This window comes from Elaeis guineensis, chromosome 9 (genome assembly GCF_000442705.2).
Source record: "Elaeis guineensis isolate ETL-2024a chromosome 9, EG11, whole genome shotgun sequence".
Classification (NCBI taxonomy): domain Eukaryota; kingdom Viridiplantae; phylum Streptophyta; class Magnoliopsida; order Arecales; family Arecaceae; genus Elaeis; species Elaeis guineensis.
The window spans coordinates 41193781-41209580 of NC_026001.2; the positions used below are offsets into that span (position 1 = coordinate 41193781).

Sequence of the window (15800 nt, forward strand, 5' to 3'; positions counted from 1 at the left end):
TTTTCCCCTAGGGTTGGGGTTTCGGCAATGGAGCGGAACGAGGCAGGGGGTGAGAACCGAGGGGTTTATCACACGCACTGGAAAATACTGAGAAGGACAGAACCGGAAAGAGAAGTCGAAAGCTTGAAGTGGTCTCCAATGTATTTCTTTCAAGTCTTGTAGAAATGTTCTTTTTCCTCGGTCTTCAGGGTCTTGTAACGTACACCTTGTTAATCGAGAATAAAAAGGAGTTTTTTGTTATCTTGTCCGCATTTTGCGTCAAATTGTCGCCTGCCGAACTTCTTTCATTCACTATTGTTATTGTTGTATTCCCCCTCATCTCTCTCTTTTTTTTTTTTGGTGCCGATGCCGTCTGGAGGTTCCTGGTCGTCGCCACGTCGGCTTGCCTTTCTTGCTGTTTTTCTTCTCCAGCCTCAAGGGCTCTGTAATGCGTACTTAGTTAATGACATGAGAGGGGAATTTTTCGTTACCTCTTTTACTCGCGTGTTGAGTTGTCGTTTGTCGAGCTTCTTTCGGCTTTTGCCTTGCTTGATATCGGGTGTCGTTCGGAGGTATCCGATCGCCGTCGCATCAACTCATCCTTTTGCTTATGGACGCAGGTTTGCCCGGGACCACTCGAGTTTGACGCCCCCTTTCAGGGTTCGAGCTCGGAGGTCTGAGCTTCTCGTCGCCCCGAGGAAGCCGTCTTATCCCTAGCCTGTGTTGAGAGCTCTTTTGGAGATCGGGGATTTTGATGAGAACCCCCATCCTCGCTGAGACAAGGTTCCCTATATTTTTGATGTAATTTGTTTTTCATTTGTCACTGATGTAGTTCGTCACTTTCCCTTTTTAACCCCTCCCCCCTTTTTCTTTTTCTTTTCTCGAGTGAGGGTTTTCCCTCTGCTCTCAGTGGGATCGCGGGAGCATGAAGGGGTCGCTGGGAAGGCTCCCTTTTTCTTATCTGGTCTTGGATGACCAGACCTTAATTGGTATCGGGACGAGGTTCTTCTTCTATTTCTAACGTAGTCGGTTTCAGCTTCTGTTAGGACGAGGTTCTCCTCTTGTCTCTAACAGGGCTGTGGGGTACATATGAGTGTTGTAAGGCCTCTCTCCCCCATTCGGTCTAAGTGTAACCGGGCCTTCGACCTTGCCCCTGCTAGGGCGAGGTTCTCCTCCTGTCCCTAACAGGGCTGTGGGGGCACATATGGGCGTTGCTGGGCCTCTCCCCCCATCCGGTCTAAGTGCAACCGGGCCTTCGACTTTGCTCATGTTAGGGCGAGGTTCTCCTCCTGTCCCTAACAGGGCTGTGGGGGTACATATGGGTGTTGTAAGGCCTCTCCTCCTGTCTGGTCTAAGTAGAATCGGGCCTTTGACTTTGCTCCTGCTAGGGCGAGGTTCTCCTTCTATCCCTAACAGAGCTGTGGGGCACATATGGGTGTTGCTGGGCCTCTCCCTCCATCCGGTCTAAATGTAACCGGACCTTCGACTTTGCTCATGTTAGGGCGAGATTCTCCTCTTGTCCCTAACAAGACTGTGGGGGAACATATGGGCGTTGCAGGGCCTCTCCCCCCGTCCGGTCTAAGTAGAACCGGGCCTTCGACTTTGCTCATGTTAGGGCGAGGTTCTCCTCCTGTCCCCAACAGGGCTGTGGGGCACATATGGACGTTGCTGGGCCTCTCCCTCCATCCGGTCTAAGTGTAATCGGGCCTTCGACTTTGCTCATGTTAGGGCGAGGTTCTCCTCCTGTCCCTAACAAGGCTGTGGGGGAACATATGGGCGTTGCAGGGCCTCTCTCCCTGTCCGGTCTAAGTAGAACCGGGCCTTCGACTTTGCTCATGTTAGGGCGAGGTTCTCCTCCTGTCCCTAATAGGGCTGTGGGGGCACATATGGGCATTGTAAGACCTCTCCCCCCCATCCTGTCTAAGTGTAACCGGGCCCTCGATTGTGTCGAGACGAGGTTCTCCTCCTGCTCCCGACATGATTTGTTTCGATTGTCCTGTCGATATAGGCTCATGCCAAGAGAGAAGGCATGTGGATATAGAACTTTTATTTAAAATAAAGCTATCGGTAATACATTCGTAAATTTTCTGAGCTCCATGATCGCGGGAGGTCTGCTCCTCCGAGCTCCTTGAGGTAATAAGTTCCGGGCCGGACTACTTCCTTGACTTCGTACGGACCTTCCCAATTCGGGGCAAGCTTCCCTCGATCCTGAGGTTGCGAGACAGCGGTTCGTCGAAGCACTAGGTCTCCTGCTCTAAAGACTTTGTTTTTGACCCGGGAATTGTAATAGCGGGTGACTTTCTGTCTGTAGGCTGCCATCCGAACTTGGGCTACCTCCCGCTTTTCTTCCAACAAGTCAAGGTTGGCTTTAAGACCTTGCGAATTGTGATGTTCGTTGAATGCCACGACTCGTGCCGATGGGAGTTTGAGCTCAATTGGGATAACAGCCTCCATTCCGAAGGCTAGAGCGAAGGGGGTCTCCCCTGTGGGCAGTCTTTGGGTAGTTCGGTACATCCACAACACATGATAGAGTTCGTCTGCCCAAGTTCCCTTCGCTTTTTCGAGCCTTGTCTTGATTCCTTGCAGCAGAGTTCTGTTGGTCACTTCGGCTTCGCCGTTGGCCTGAGGATGGGCTATCGATGTGAAGTTGTGGAAGATGTTTAGGTTTTTACAAAATTCGGCGAATCTCGCTCCCGCAAATTGTCGCCCATTATCAGTAATTAGGGTTCGGTAGGCCGAACCTACAAACGATTGACTTCCAGACGAAGTCTTGCACTTTAGCTTCTGTGATTTTCGCCAGCGCTTCGGCTTCAACCTACTTGGTGAAATAGTCTATTGCTACCAGGAGGAACTTCCTCTGCCCTGACGCCATGGGAAAGGGTCCAAGGATATCCATTCCCCATTGCGCGAATGGCCATGGGGCGCTCAAGGGTGTAAGCTCGGCGGCGGGTTGTCTCTGGATGTTGGCATATCTCTGACATCGGTCACACTTTCTGACGTATTCAATGGAGTCACGATACATCGTCGGCCAGTAATACCCTTGGCGGAGCAACTTGTGGGACAAGGATCTAGCACCCAGATGGCTTCCGCAGATTCCTTCATGTACCTCCCACAAGGCGTAGTCAGCTTCCGAAGGTCGGAGACATCTTAAAAGGGGCAAAGAGTATGATCTCTTGTACAACTTGTCCTCATAAAGGATGTATCGGAAGGCTTGATTTCTGAGCTTCCAAACTTCTTTTGCATCATGAGGGAGAATCCCGTCTCTGAGATATGCCACCAGTGGGTCGATCCAACTGGACTCATGGTCAATTTCCATCATGGGCCGCAATTCTTCCGTACTTGGGCACTTCAGAACTTCAAAGAGAACATCCTTGGGCAATTCAGTCGGAGTCAGCGTAGCCAGCTTGGAGAGAAGATCGGCCTTGGTATTTTTCATTCTTGGAATCTGCCTGATGTTGAAACTACTAAAGGCGGGGACGAGCTCCTTTACCTTTTCAAGATACTTAGTCATGCTGTCCTCCCGTACTTCGTAGTTTTCGCTGACTTGTCCCACTACCAATTGGGAGTCGCTGTGAACTTGGAGCCGATCTACTCTCAATTCTTTGGCGATCCTCAATCCTGCGATCAGAGCTTCGTATTCCGCTCCATTGTTTGTTGCAGAGAATTCGAAGCGCAGTGCGTACTCCCGCGACGATCCCTCCCGGGCTGATCAAGATCAGGCCCGCGCCTGTGCCCGACATGTTGGAGGATCCATCCACGTAGAGGGCCCAAAAGCAATCAGGGGGGTCTACTTCTTCTTCAGAGGAGTTCGGTCGGGGCTCCATGCCGTCAATTTCACCTTGTTCAGGTTCGGCCTCCTCTGAGATAGTGCATTCTATTATAAAATCTGCCAATATCTGGGCTTTCACTGCCGGTCTAGGTTGATAGTTGATGTCGAATTCTGTGAGCTCGATCGCCCATTTCGCTATCCTTCCGGAGGCATCCGCCTGGTGCAGAACCGTCTTGATCGGCTGGTCGGTGAGCAACGTTACGGTGTGCCCTTGAAAGTAAGGTCGGAGCCTCCGGGCTACAGTCAACAGGGCGTAAGTTAGTTTCTCTAATTTAGTATACCTGATTTCGGCGTCTCTCAACGCGCGACTGATGTAGTAGATCGGCCGTTAAATTTTTGCTTCTTCCTTGACAAGAACTGCTGCGAGAGCCATAGGGGAGACCGCCAGGTACAAGAACAGCTCCTCCCCTAGCTCGGGCTTCGCCAATAGCGGAGGCGAGCCGAGGTAGCTCCTTAGTTCTTCGAACGCCTGTTGACACTCAGTGGTCCAACAGAAATTCCTCGGCCGCTTGAGGGTTTGGAAGAAGGGTAAGCACCGTTCGACCGACCTCGCAACGAAGCGATTCAGAGCTGCCACCCTCCTTGTAAGGCGCTGAACCTCTTTTATCGACTTCGGGGCGGCCATCTCCTGGATGGCGCGAATTTTCTCTGGATTGGCTTTAATCTCGCGCCCCGATACCATGAAGCCCAGGAACTTTCCCGAGGTCACCCCGAAAGCACACTTAGTCGGGTTCAGCTTCATCTTATATTTTCGGAGGGCGTCGAAGGTCTCCTCGAGGTCGGCGACGTGGTTCGCTGAAGATTTGCTTTTCACGAGCATGTCATCCACGTAGACCTCCATGTTGCGGCCGATCTGCTCCTTGAAGATTTTGTTCACCAGCCGCTGATAGGTCGCACCTGCATTTTTGAGGCCGAAAGGCATGACCCTGTAACAGTAAAGACCGCGGTTAGTAATGAAAGCAGTCTTTTCTTCGTCTTCCGACGCCATTCTGATTTGATTATAGCCGAAGAATGCGTCCATAAAGGTGAGAAGCTCATGGCCCGAGGTTGCGTCCACCAGTTGATCAATCCTGGACAGAGGGTAGCTGTCCTTTGGGCAGGCTTTATTCAGCTTTTTGAAGTCTATACACATCCTCCACTTGCAGTTTGCCTTTTTGACTAGGACGACGTTGGAAATCCAGTCAGGATAATTGACTTCTCTAATGAATCCGGCTTTCAGGAGTTTATCCACTTCCTCGGCTATCGCTTTCTGCCTCTCCGGTGCATGACCTCGAATTTTTTCTTTCGTCGGTCGATGCTTTGGATCGATGGTCAGACGATGTTCAATGACTTCTGCGTCAATCCCCGGCATGTCTGCTGGAATCCAAGCGAAAATATCCGCATTTTTTCGTAGGAAATCAGTGAGCTGCGTCTGCACCTCTTCCCCCAGGTTGGAGCCAATCTTCACCACATGCTCCGTATTTCCATCATTCAAAGGGATCGAAATCAGATCTTCGATTGGGCCGTCCCTACCACCGGGACAGCATCGCCGGTAAACCCTACCAGAGGGGAGCTAACGGCCCCAAATGATCGTCAAGGATGGATATTTTTGAGAAGGCATCGTAGAACAAAATGTCAGCCGAACTTCCATTGTCGACAAGAATGCGGCGCACATCGTAATTGGCTATATTTAAAGAAACTACAACCGCATCGTTGTGGGGGAATTGAACTCCCCGAGCGTCTTCTTCAGTAAAGGTTATGGATTCCTCAATCCTTTGTCGCTTGGGAGGTCCGACCAATACACCGGTTGTTCTCTGCCGGGATTCTCCCGAGATGGTGTTGGTGAAATCGGTCGGAGGCCGATCATCGGACTGCTCCATGCCGACTGCTGTCGCCGGAGGAGGAGCTTGGGAAACTGGAAGTGAGGCCGGAGCCTGAGATCTGGCCGCGGAGGCCGTGGATCGCCGAGTGGATGCTTTGCGGGGAGGCATTGGGCGAAGATCTAGTAGAGGAAGGAGAAGAGGATGTCGGAGAAGATGACCGGAGGCGGTCCCGTTGAGCACTCCTTTAAGAACAAGGGTACTGCGAAGACACAACCTTCCTCTAGCGCCAATCCTGTTGGTGCAAAAATCCACCGGCGTCGGAGAAGCTGGAGTCGGAGGAGTCGCGGTCGCCACCGGGACCTGCAAAGGAAGTCTAAACTGGAGTTGGGGTTGCTCCGGCAAGACCTCCGACGCTCAAGTCAGTTCTCTGCCTCAACAAGAATGGAGTGCTCGAATGAAAATTTTAGCAGAGTTTCGAGATAGAAATTAGAGCTTAAAGAATAACGTATCTGGGGTCCCCCTTTTATAGACGGAGGGTGCAACAGACAGATAGCGACGTTTGTAACCGTCTGGCAGTGGGCCGCTCGGGGTCAGGAGGAGTTTGTTATGAAGAGTAGTGGAGTAAAATCGTGGCCATCACCGTGGCCTGCCACGTGGAGCCTGTTGCGGGGAGTGGAGCGGCGTCCGTTGTCGCGACTTGCTAGAGAGTGGAGGAGCCGCGCGGAATCCGTCGCAGGAAGTGGAGCAGAGTCGTGGCCATTACTGTGGCCTGCCAGGGAGTGGTGGAGCCGCGCGGTATCCGTCGCAGGAAGTGGAGCAGAGTTGTAGCCATTACTGTGGCCTGCCGCGTGGAGCCTGTTGTGAGGAGTGGTGGAGCCGTGCGGAATCCGTCGCAGGAGGTGGAGCAGAGTCGTGGCCATTACTGTGGCTTGTCAGGGAGTCCAGGCTTGTTGACCGAAGCTTGGTTGAAGCGTCTGGCGGAGAGAGGTAGCTATCTATCTGAGAGGAGCTCGGATATTGCTGGCGAGCCTTCTACCGTTGGGTGCTGTTGGGCGTTAATACTACAGGCGAGGGCCATTCGCTGTAGGAGCTCAGTCAGAGGCTTTCCGTAGACGAAGTTTGGTTTCACGCAGAATTCGACAGAGGGTCGACTGGTCAGTGGGTGTCGGATGATGCTGGAGAGGTTCATCCGCTGGAGGGGTCCGGCTGCTGGAATCCGTGTGTTGTCGGAGTTTGTCCGGAATCTGTCCGCTACAGGAGTTCGGTCGGAGTCCGATCTCCGTAAGAGTTCGGATAAGGTCTACCTGCAACAGGAGTTCAGGACAGAAGTCTGGCTCCCGTAGGAGTCCGGATGAAGTCAACCTGCAGCCGGAGCTCAGGGCGGAAGTCCGGCTCCCGTAGGAGTCCGGATGAAGTCTACCTACAGTCGGAGCTCGGGGAAGAAGCCCGGCTCCCGTAGGAGGCCGGATGAAGTCTACCTGCAGCCGGAGCTCGGGGAAGAAGTCCGGCTCCCATGGGAGTCCGGATGAAGTCTACCTGCAGCCGGAGCTCGGGGAAGAAGTCCGGCTCCTGTAGGAGTCCGGATGAAGTCTACCTGCAGCCGGAGCTCGGGGAAGAAGCCCGGCTCCTGTAGGAGTCCGGATGAAGTCTTCCTGCAGCCAGAGTCGGGGACGAAGTCAGGCTCCCGTAGGAGTCCGGATGAAGTCTTCCTGCAGTTGGAGTCGGGGACGAAGTCCGGCTCCCGTAGAAGTCCGGATGAAGTCTACCTGCAGTCGGAGTCGGGGGCGAAGTCTGGCTCCCGTAGGAGTCCGGATGAAGTCTTCCTGCAGTCGGAGTCGGGGACGAAGTCCGGCTCCCGTAGGAGTCCGGATGAAGTCTTCCTGCAGTCGGAGTCGGGGACGAAGTCAGGCTCCCGTAGAAGTCCGGATGAAGTTTTCCTGCAGTCGGAGTCGGGGACGAAGTCCGGCTCCCGTAGGAGTCCGGATGAAGTCTACCTGCAGTCGGAGTCGGGGATAAAGTCCGGCTCCCGTAGGAGTCCGGATGAAGTCTAGAAGGTGGTCGACCATCGTGGAAACTTGGATGTAGTCCGTCCGTCGTGAAGAATCCGATCGACGCTGGTGGGAGTTTATCCGTCGGCAGAACTTGGGAATGTTGTGGAGGCTCGGCCGTCGGAGAGGTTCGGAAAGATGTCGCCGAAGGTCGGACATCGGTAGAACCCCTGGAGGGTCACTCCTGACACGAACTTCGGTTGGTTGGGTATTTTATACCCAACAGGTTTGAAAAAATAAAAAAAAGGAGAAGGAAGGGGAGAGGCCATTTACCTATTTTTGGCTTCGATCTAGGCTAAATTTGTGAAATAGGGCCTATTTCTTTGATTTTTTTTGGTGTTGGAAAAAGGCAAAAGAGGAGAGGTAGAGAAGGCATGGGAGGCCTTTTTGCCTCCCCCTCAATTGTTATAGGGAAGAGAAGGTCAAACAACCCTGAACCAGGGTTGTAATGGCTAGTTCGGATTTGTACTGCTAGGTTGGGCCTAAACCGAGTGGTTTGGCCCTTGTTCCGAAACTAGGAGGGGCATACCATCCTGGTTTATGGACGGTATGTTCAGTACGCCCGGAAGTGGGCGGTTCGCGGCAATACGCCAAGTCCAACCACTGCTAAGCAATGAGCATTCTTTCCTGGGAAGCCAGAACCATATATAAAATCATCATTTCCTTGTTTATGGTGCTCCACTACTCACTGTCTTGATGATCTTGTAGCTTTTTTTTTTTCCTTTTTCAAATTCATCATCTTTTTCCATGGCACACAAGTTAAAACTCCATTTATTTTTGATTCAACTAGCACCAAATGCAGTACTATTTTTTAAGACAATCGTAAGTATAACCATCAACCTTGTCCCAACTGCCTAGTGTAACCTTTATGCAAACAACTTATTATATGCCATCACCATGGTATCCATTCAGTTTGGTATGGGCCGAACTGCCCGGTTCGGATCAATTTGGCATTCCCTGCACCATGACATCCAGATGTTAGAATGTTTTAACATATAGACAATATGAATAAGATTGATCGCATGTTGAGGAACTTCTAGGATTTATTTCGTCTTGTAAAGATCAAAACAATTAAGCCAATTCATCATTAAAATTAGGTGGCACCCTCAAATTAACAATTGCATGGAAGAGTTATTAATGTATATGCCTGCTTGAAAATGGAGATATGAAGACTTGCTTTATTACTCATTTAATATAGAATAATAAAATACAAAGCAGAAATGATGATAAAGAAAAATTAGTTGCTATTTATAATAGGCAAGATTACTTGGTTAGCTGCAGTTTTGATTGTGGGTGCAGGATGCAGACCTCTCAAGTAAATCTAGAATAGGAAGTCCATGTGACTTTCCTAAGAACTTCTGGAGCTGGTGCTGCAACCTATATAGAAGTTTTCTGCTACCATGCAAGAAGCATGAGAAAAGATCAGACAATCTTGAAAATTTCTAAAAACATGATAGCAGTGGTTAAGCATAAACTCTCTTTCCCATGCAATGAACAACTAACATTGTCTTAATGGGACCAACAACAATCACCTGAAACCCATTTATTTGCTTTTGTGAGGATAATCCTGTAACCTGCTATACCTGCTATCTTCTTTCTTGAAACTCTACTAACCTCTTTCTTGATGAACTCCGACAATTTCTAGTTAACTTGATCATCATGCTTTCTCAAGATCCAAACTTTCATTTTATGGCATCATTCTGACACTTTCAAGTATTTACACAAATTGGCTTTCGAGCTTCTCCCACAACATTGTTTTGCCACTCTCTTTATAAATTCTGTGAGAACAATGTCATTTTGTTGGAAGAGGTCATCCTCTTTGCTTCCTTAATTATGTCTTATTGGCATTCTCCTTTCTTTGATTCATTTTCTTGAATTTAACACCTGCAGCCTCCTGTTCATTGTGTTGTGAAGGCTTCTGAGATTCGTCATCTTTAATCTAACAAAGTAGCATGACAACCATAAAGGCAGCCAATTCATTGATAGAATGCATAGCTTCTTCAAAATTCTGATGGCCTAATTGTTATTTAACATGCTAATACTGCAAGGAGATGACAAGATTTCCAAAGCCAGGACTTTATATTGACTTGGGGTCTGTTTGGATGATTGGGCCCAAAATCCTATGGATTCATGGGTAGGCCAGTACAATCAGTAAAATCAGGTTAGGTTAGGCCTACATTTGTAAATACCTAGAGTATGTTTGGAGTGGGTTGACCCGAATCACATAAGGAGAAAATAAAGACCTGATTTTGCTGGTTGTATTGGCCCAACCTATGAATCCCATAAGATTTTGGTCCCAATCATCCAAACAGGCTCTTAATTGGTCATTGTAGGAAACTTGCTTGCAACTGAAAATTATTGAATCTTTTACAGTGTCCTATAGACCATAACATGAATGTTAGGGAATGGCAGATCTCTTTATCTTCAATGTGAGTAGAGATCTCAAAGTAATGGTTACTTGACTGTTACAAAATTATTATATGCTTTTATTTGAATCATTTTAGAACTCTTCTGCATTAATCATCACTGGCTTCAAGAAGGTAGCCCGTGTGAAAATAGATGCTTAGGTTGATGAGGTAGCCTCAGATTTGCTGCTGATGCTCATTCATTGGATTTAGGGAACTAAGTTAATGTCCAACAGTAGAAGCAATGAGGCAGTAATGATCTTGTTAATGAGTATAAATGCTCCCATATTTGGATGGATTGCACTCTTGTTTAAAGTTAAAATCTGTTACGTTTGGCTGGATCAGGGGTGTCTGAAATGCCGAAGAATTGCTGAATCTTTAGGAGAACTGTGGCATAGTTGAATAATTACTATTTATAGAATGTTTACAATTGAACATGATTTCTACTTGTCCACAACTTGGCAAATAGTTCTCTCAGACCAAGACTTTTGTCGATCAATTTTCAACCAAAGAGCTTAACAAATAAGCATTGTAATTCAAAATAGATAAGCATTATACAGAACATCTACTTATTTCCCCTAATCCCCATATATTCTATAGACTCTAGTTTTAGATTGTCAGCATGAGACTTGTGAATTCAGTTGATTATCTGGCTTTTTACATGAATATGAGATGCAGGAAGTTTAACCGCTACTCATGCTGTGAGTATAAGATGAAGTTTAACTGCTACTGATGCTATATTTCTGTAGTTTTGGAATCATCTAGTATATTTTTCTACTAAGGGTTAATTTTAAATATATTTTCTAACTAATGTTTCAAGCAATAATTTTTTGAATTGCCAAAAAGGATTTGACAAGTACCTCTACCAGTTTTTTAAGAAAAAGAAAAACCTGCCTCCAATCTGGAGTACTATGCTCTTTCTCGTTACAATTCCTCTAAGATTTGTTGAAGGATGCCAGATTGCTATTTGTGACCTACATATGCAAATTAACATCTTTGTTCACTAAAATTTGCGTTAAGATTCCATGCAAGTTACGTGTTCATGTGTCTTCCTTCAGGATCTTTTCACCCATGTCCTGCATTGACATCTTTCTTTTTTCATAAATTGGGTGGTGCACTTATCAAATGTGAGTTCCCAAACAAGTATAGGAGACAGAATCAAAAGCTTGAGAAGAAAGTAACTGAAGCCATTAAGCAGAGAGCTGCATCAAGAAAGCGATCTTTCAGGTCTATGAACAGCATAATCATGAGGTTCCCTCACTTCAAAGATGGGTTGGGAAATATAAAGGATGTATTTGAACAATACGGTGAGTTAGTAATCATCTTTTTCTTGTTGGATCTGTGTCTAGTAAGACATTGTGTAGTCAACATGACTTGGTTTGATTCTAGATAGACCATTTCTTATTAAATTATTTACTACTATATCAAAATTTTAATAATGCCTGCTGGCATGTTTTACAGATGAGGACTCAAATGGAACAATTGATCTTGAAGAACTAAAGAAGTGCTTGAGTACACTTCAAGTGCATCTTACTGAGGAGGAGATAAATGGTCTTTACCATTACTGTGATGTGGATGGAAATGAGGGTATACAAGTCAATGAGTTCATTATTCTCCTTTGTCTAATCTATCTTCTGATGGAGCCTGCTTCTGCAACTGACCGTGTATTTAGAACACATTTGACTGCTTGATCCATTTTTGCTTATTGTACAAGCAGATAATATTTGTGCTATGTGTTAGTTCATTTCATGTCTTGAAATGTCATCAGATGTCAAGAATTGGATCACCACAGGTTGAAGCTACTTTTGATGCAATCGTGGATGCATTCCTATTTCTAGACAAAAATGGTGATGGCAAGATTAAAAGGAAGGACATGATGCTGGCATTTAATGAAACGACTACAAAGGAGAAATCACCGAAGCACATCACTTTGAGACGATTTAGTATGTCCTCTTTCATTTTTGATGTTGTTCATGGATTTGGAGTTGTGCTTTAACCCTTTATTCTCTCTCAATGCAGAAGAAATGGATTGGAACAAGAAAGGGAAGGTGAATTTCAAAGAATTCCTGTTTTCATTCACAAAGTGGATTGGAATGGATGCCGATGATCAGGAGTCCCTGGAATGATAGTGTGCCCCGCAAATCTATCGGAGTAGAGTTTTGAAAAAGATAGTAAAATTGATGGTTGGACTGGCTGTCTGACATGTCGATATCTACTATCTAATTCAGCCATGGTGATATGCTTGACTGTGCCATATTTATAAACATAAACTAATTATAAGCATTCTGTATGAGTTTTTGTCATGCAAGTTGATTAAATGATATTTGCACTGTCACATGCACTTTTATTTCGTACGTTTGATAAGGAGGATATCGTAAATTCTCATTGTTGCTGTCGATCTCTCCATCTATGGTCGGATGCCGAAGTAGTCGTGGTCAAGGTGAATTCATTGTTGGAACTTTGTTTGAACACTTGCAAAATAAGTTCACACTAGGAGGCGGTTCTGATGTAGATCTTTCGATGTTCAAGTCAGGAGATGGAGAATGATGAAAGAAGAGAATTAGGATTTGATTGATTGCGTATCTTTAGAGGGTCCTAGAGTTTTTAATTTATAGGAGAGGAGTTTGAGACATATTCGACTCGGAGTTCTGGCGATTTTCAAATTTGTCGGATGGATAGATTCGGAGAAGGATTTTTCTTTTACAGAAGATTCGATCGTAAAGGAGTTCTATCTTATTTGGACTTTTTAGATTTGGAGAGAGAGTCTGTAGACAAATATAGTAATTCAATAAGGATCGACCTAGACGATCTATTAGGTTGCTAAAATCAATGAATGTAGAATTTTGCTAATTAAAGTTGATCGGCTTGAAGTAGGTCATCCATTGAGGTAAGAAGGGATCATATTGAGGAAGAAGATTTGCTGCTAATCCAACAAATTATATTAGGTGATTATCGTGTCTGTCCAATCTAACAAATGCCACTTCCTGTAGTTTAGCTATAATTTGCTTGACGGTGACGAGATTGCTTAAGCTGAGATTGAGGTACAAATCTATAATAGATGCCTTCCACTCTCATGGTTGATTTGTAAATAGGTCGGTCAAAGAGAGTACTTAATCCGAGGTTGAGGCTGATTGGAATCACTGTTCACTGAGGACATGCATTAAGAATTGAACGGTTGAGGTGAATTTATTGGAAATTGTGTTCTAAAATCAATCGTGTGATGATTGAGTTTTTTTTTTTGTTAATTAATGAATAAAAATTATTATGATATTTTTTATCATAAAGTTACATCTTCTTTGAACTCTTGTGTTGTGATGAAGTCTTTAGAACTATGTTATTGTATGATAAAGAGAGGATTTATCATATAGTTTTTAAACATGTTCGCAATCAAATAATATGTCATTACAGGATGATGACGTTTATCGAGTGGAGGTCGTTGTGTGCCATATGGATTGGTTATCCTCTTAACTAAGGAGTGTGGTGATGTTGGTATGGCATACAGATGAGATGTAGGAGTACATCGTCATTGAACAAGTGACTCACCTGCTGAGCATTTTACTGTTAAGAACTGCTCACAAAGCATATGGGTATAAATATATTTCAGATCTTGAGATCATCATAGTGACTTGCAAGCAACTCACTATATTTTGGTACCGGACTATCTGGATTTTTAATATAGTGACGGAAAGCTACTGGGTACAGTCAAATATTTACGAAGTCTGTGTATAGATCAAAATGGGATTGACCCCTCCGGATTATTGAAGTTGATGTATTGCTGTATTTTTAATTTAGTAAAATCTTGATTAGGATAATCTATGAGATAGATTTGAAAGGTTGAAATATAATGTGGATGAAGCGATCTCGGTGGACAGTTAGACCATCCTAGAGCATCCAAGATCAAAAGAATGAATTATGTGGTAATCATGTGTATAGGTTCTAAAATATTTTTTTACGATAATTCAATCTATTTGGACATCGAAAATTATTACTAGATGGTATTTTGATTAATGCAGGAATCGGTTCTTGTGCTATCGGCTTAGTGTTTAAATCTATGGAGTTATGCACACAAGGCAGACATTGTAGAAAAATATTGGCTTATGTTTGTATGTCCAATTTGAAAATACTTGATTTGATTGAACATATAAGCTAACTTGATTAAGAATTAAGTTATGGATCAAACGGGATTGAAGAGTTGACTATGTCTAGCTAGCACTACACATAAGGTTCAGGTTTAATATTGGATGTATGTCTTAAAAGTTAATTTTGATCTGATACATATCATATTCTAGGACATGATTTTATATTTTATGGGTATTTATATTATCATTCATATTTATGTATCCATGAATCATTCAAGGGATTAACAAGATAATGACACATATTCTCAAAGAATTAAAAATTTGAGACATATGTCATTGATGGTTGATTCTTAAATTGCTCCTGGTCATAGGATCATCATGGGGATGGTGATTGATCCGAATAGATCAGTATACGAATTACTTCTTTCAGACAGATGGATCTCGAGTCTGTAGTGTAGAGACACTAGAGCCGAGAGTGCAGGTGATTGTTAGAGAACAACTAGCACTGAGTGTGACCAACACGAAAAGTCACATGGATGTCTGCTCACTCGTTAGTGATTTTTTTCGATGATGAAGTTGTATGACTGGTCTTTTGATTGAGATAGCACTACTGCTCACAGTGAGGCTGTTGGAGTTTGACTAACACATCAACATGCATCTCAATGAGTCATTGTAGTGGATGTTGGCGACAGTTGATCACTGTAGGAGTAGAGTGTACATCAAGATGGAGATTTATCGATCCTAGCAGAAGGGAGTAGTCCTATGAGATTTAAGAGGTTGAGTCCTTAAGTTTATGGCCATAGCAGTATGATTGATGAAAAAGAGTTTCCATAACATCACATATGGACTCGAGCTGATTGAATCTATCATATGATCGATGATGAGGTTTGACGATTCATCTATGATCTGCCATTCGATTGGGACTCACGATAGATGGACTATATCATATGTTAACTGCACCTAGAGATTCATCACCTTTTATTCTGCTGGATTGTCACTACATGCTGTTAGGTGTCACTGGTGGATTGTGAGACCCACGAGCATCATCTTGATAATCGATGATCCCTGGTGGGTAGAGTTAGAATTGTTCTAATCTATTAAAAAGAGTTTCAATGATATTATTATAGGGATCATAATATATCTCACTACCAGACAGAATAGAACCTATGAGATCACACACAAAAGAAGCTTTTGACTGATCAGATGGTTGAATTACGATTATGAATCTATCAGGATTTGATTATCAATTTGATTGATGATTGATCCAATACAAATGTTGTATTATGTAACTCGCTAAAGAGTTAGTGAGTTAAAGGAGGATTAATTAGTAATTGAATTGCTAAGTGACTCAATTTGATTGAGCTATGGGACTTGCATCAAGTCTAATTAAATTAAATTTAATTTGACTTGACATGGGTTTGATTTGATCAAACCTGATTGGATTATAAGATAATCAAATTGTATGGGAGAATCATTCCTATTTGAATTAAGATTTGGGTTTGACCCAATTTCCTAATTAGACTAGGATGCATGAGTTCTATTTGGATTAGAAATTTTTATTTTCATGGGTGTATCAAATTCTAATTGGATTAGGATTAAATTGAGTTTGACTCAAACATCAAGCAAGAGTCTAAAAGAACTAGGACTCTCCAATTAGG

At 44.6% G+C, this 15800-nt stretch overlaps 1 protein-coding gene across 1 annotated transcript; it reads left to right on the forward strand.

Annotated features, from left to right (window-relative positions):
* Positions 1-8944: 8944 nt before the first annotated feature.
* On the forward strand, positions 8945-12412 carry LOC140851437 (probable calcium-binding protein CML22). The gene is made up of 4 exons (XM_073242957.1): positions 8945-11370; positions 11525-11727; positions 11832-12006; positions 12083-12412. The coding sequence occupies exons 1-4, from the start codon at positions 11106-11108 to the stop codon at positions 12187-12189; spliced, it is 750 nt and encodes a 249-aa protein (XP_073099058.1). The 5' UTR covers positions 8945-11105; the 3' UTR covers positions 12190-12412.
* The last annotated feature ends 3388 nt before the right edge of the window (positions 12413-15800 follow it).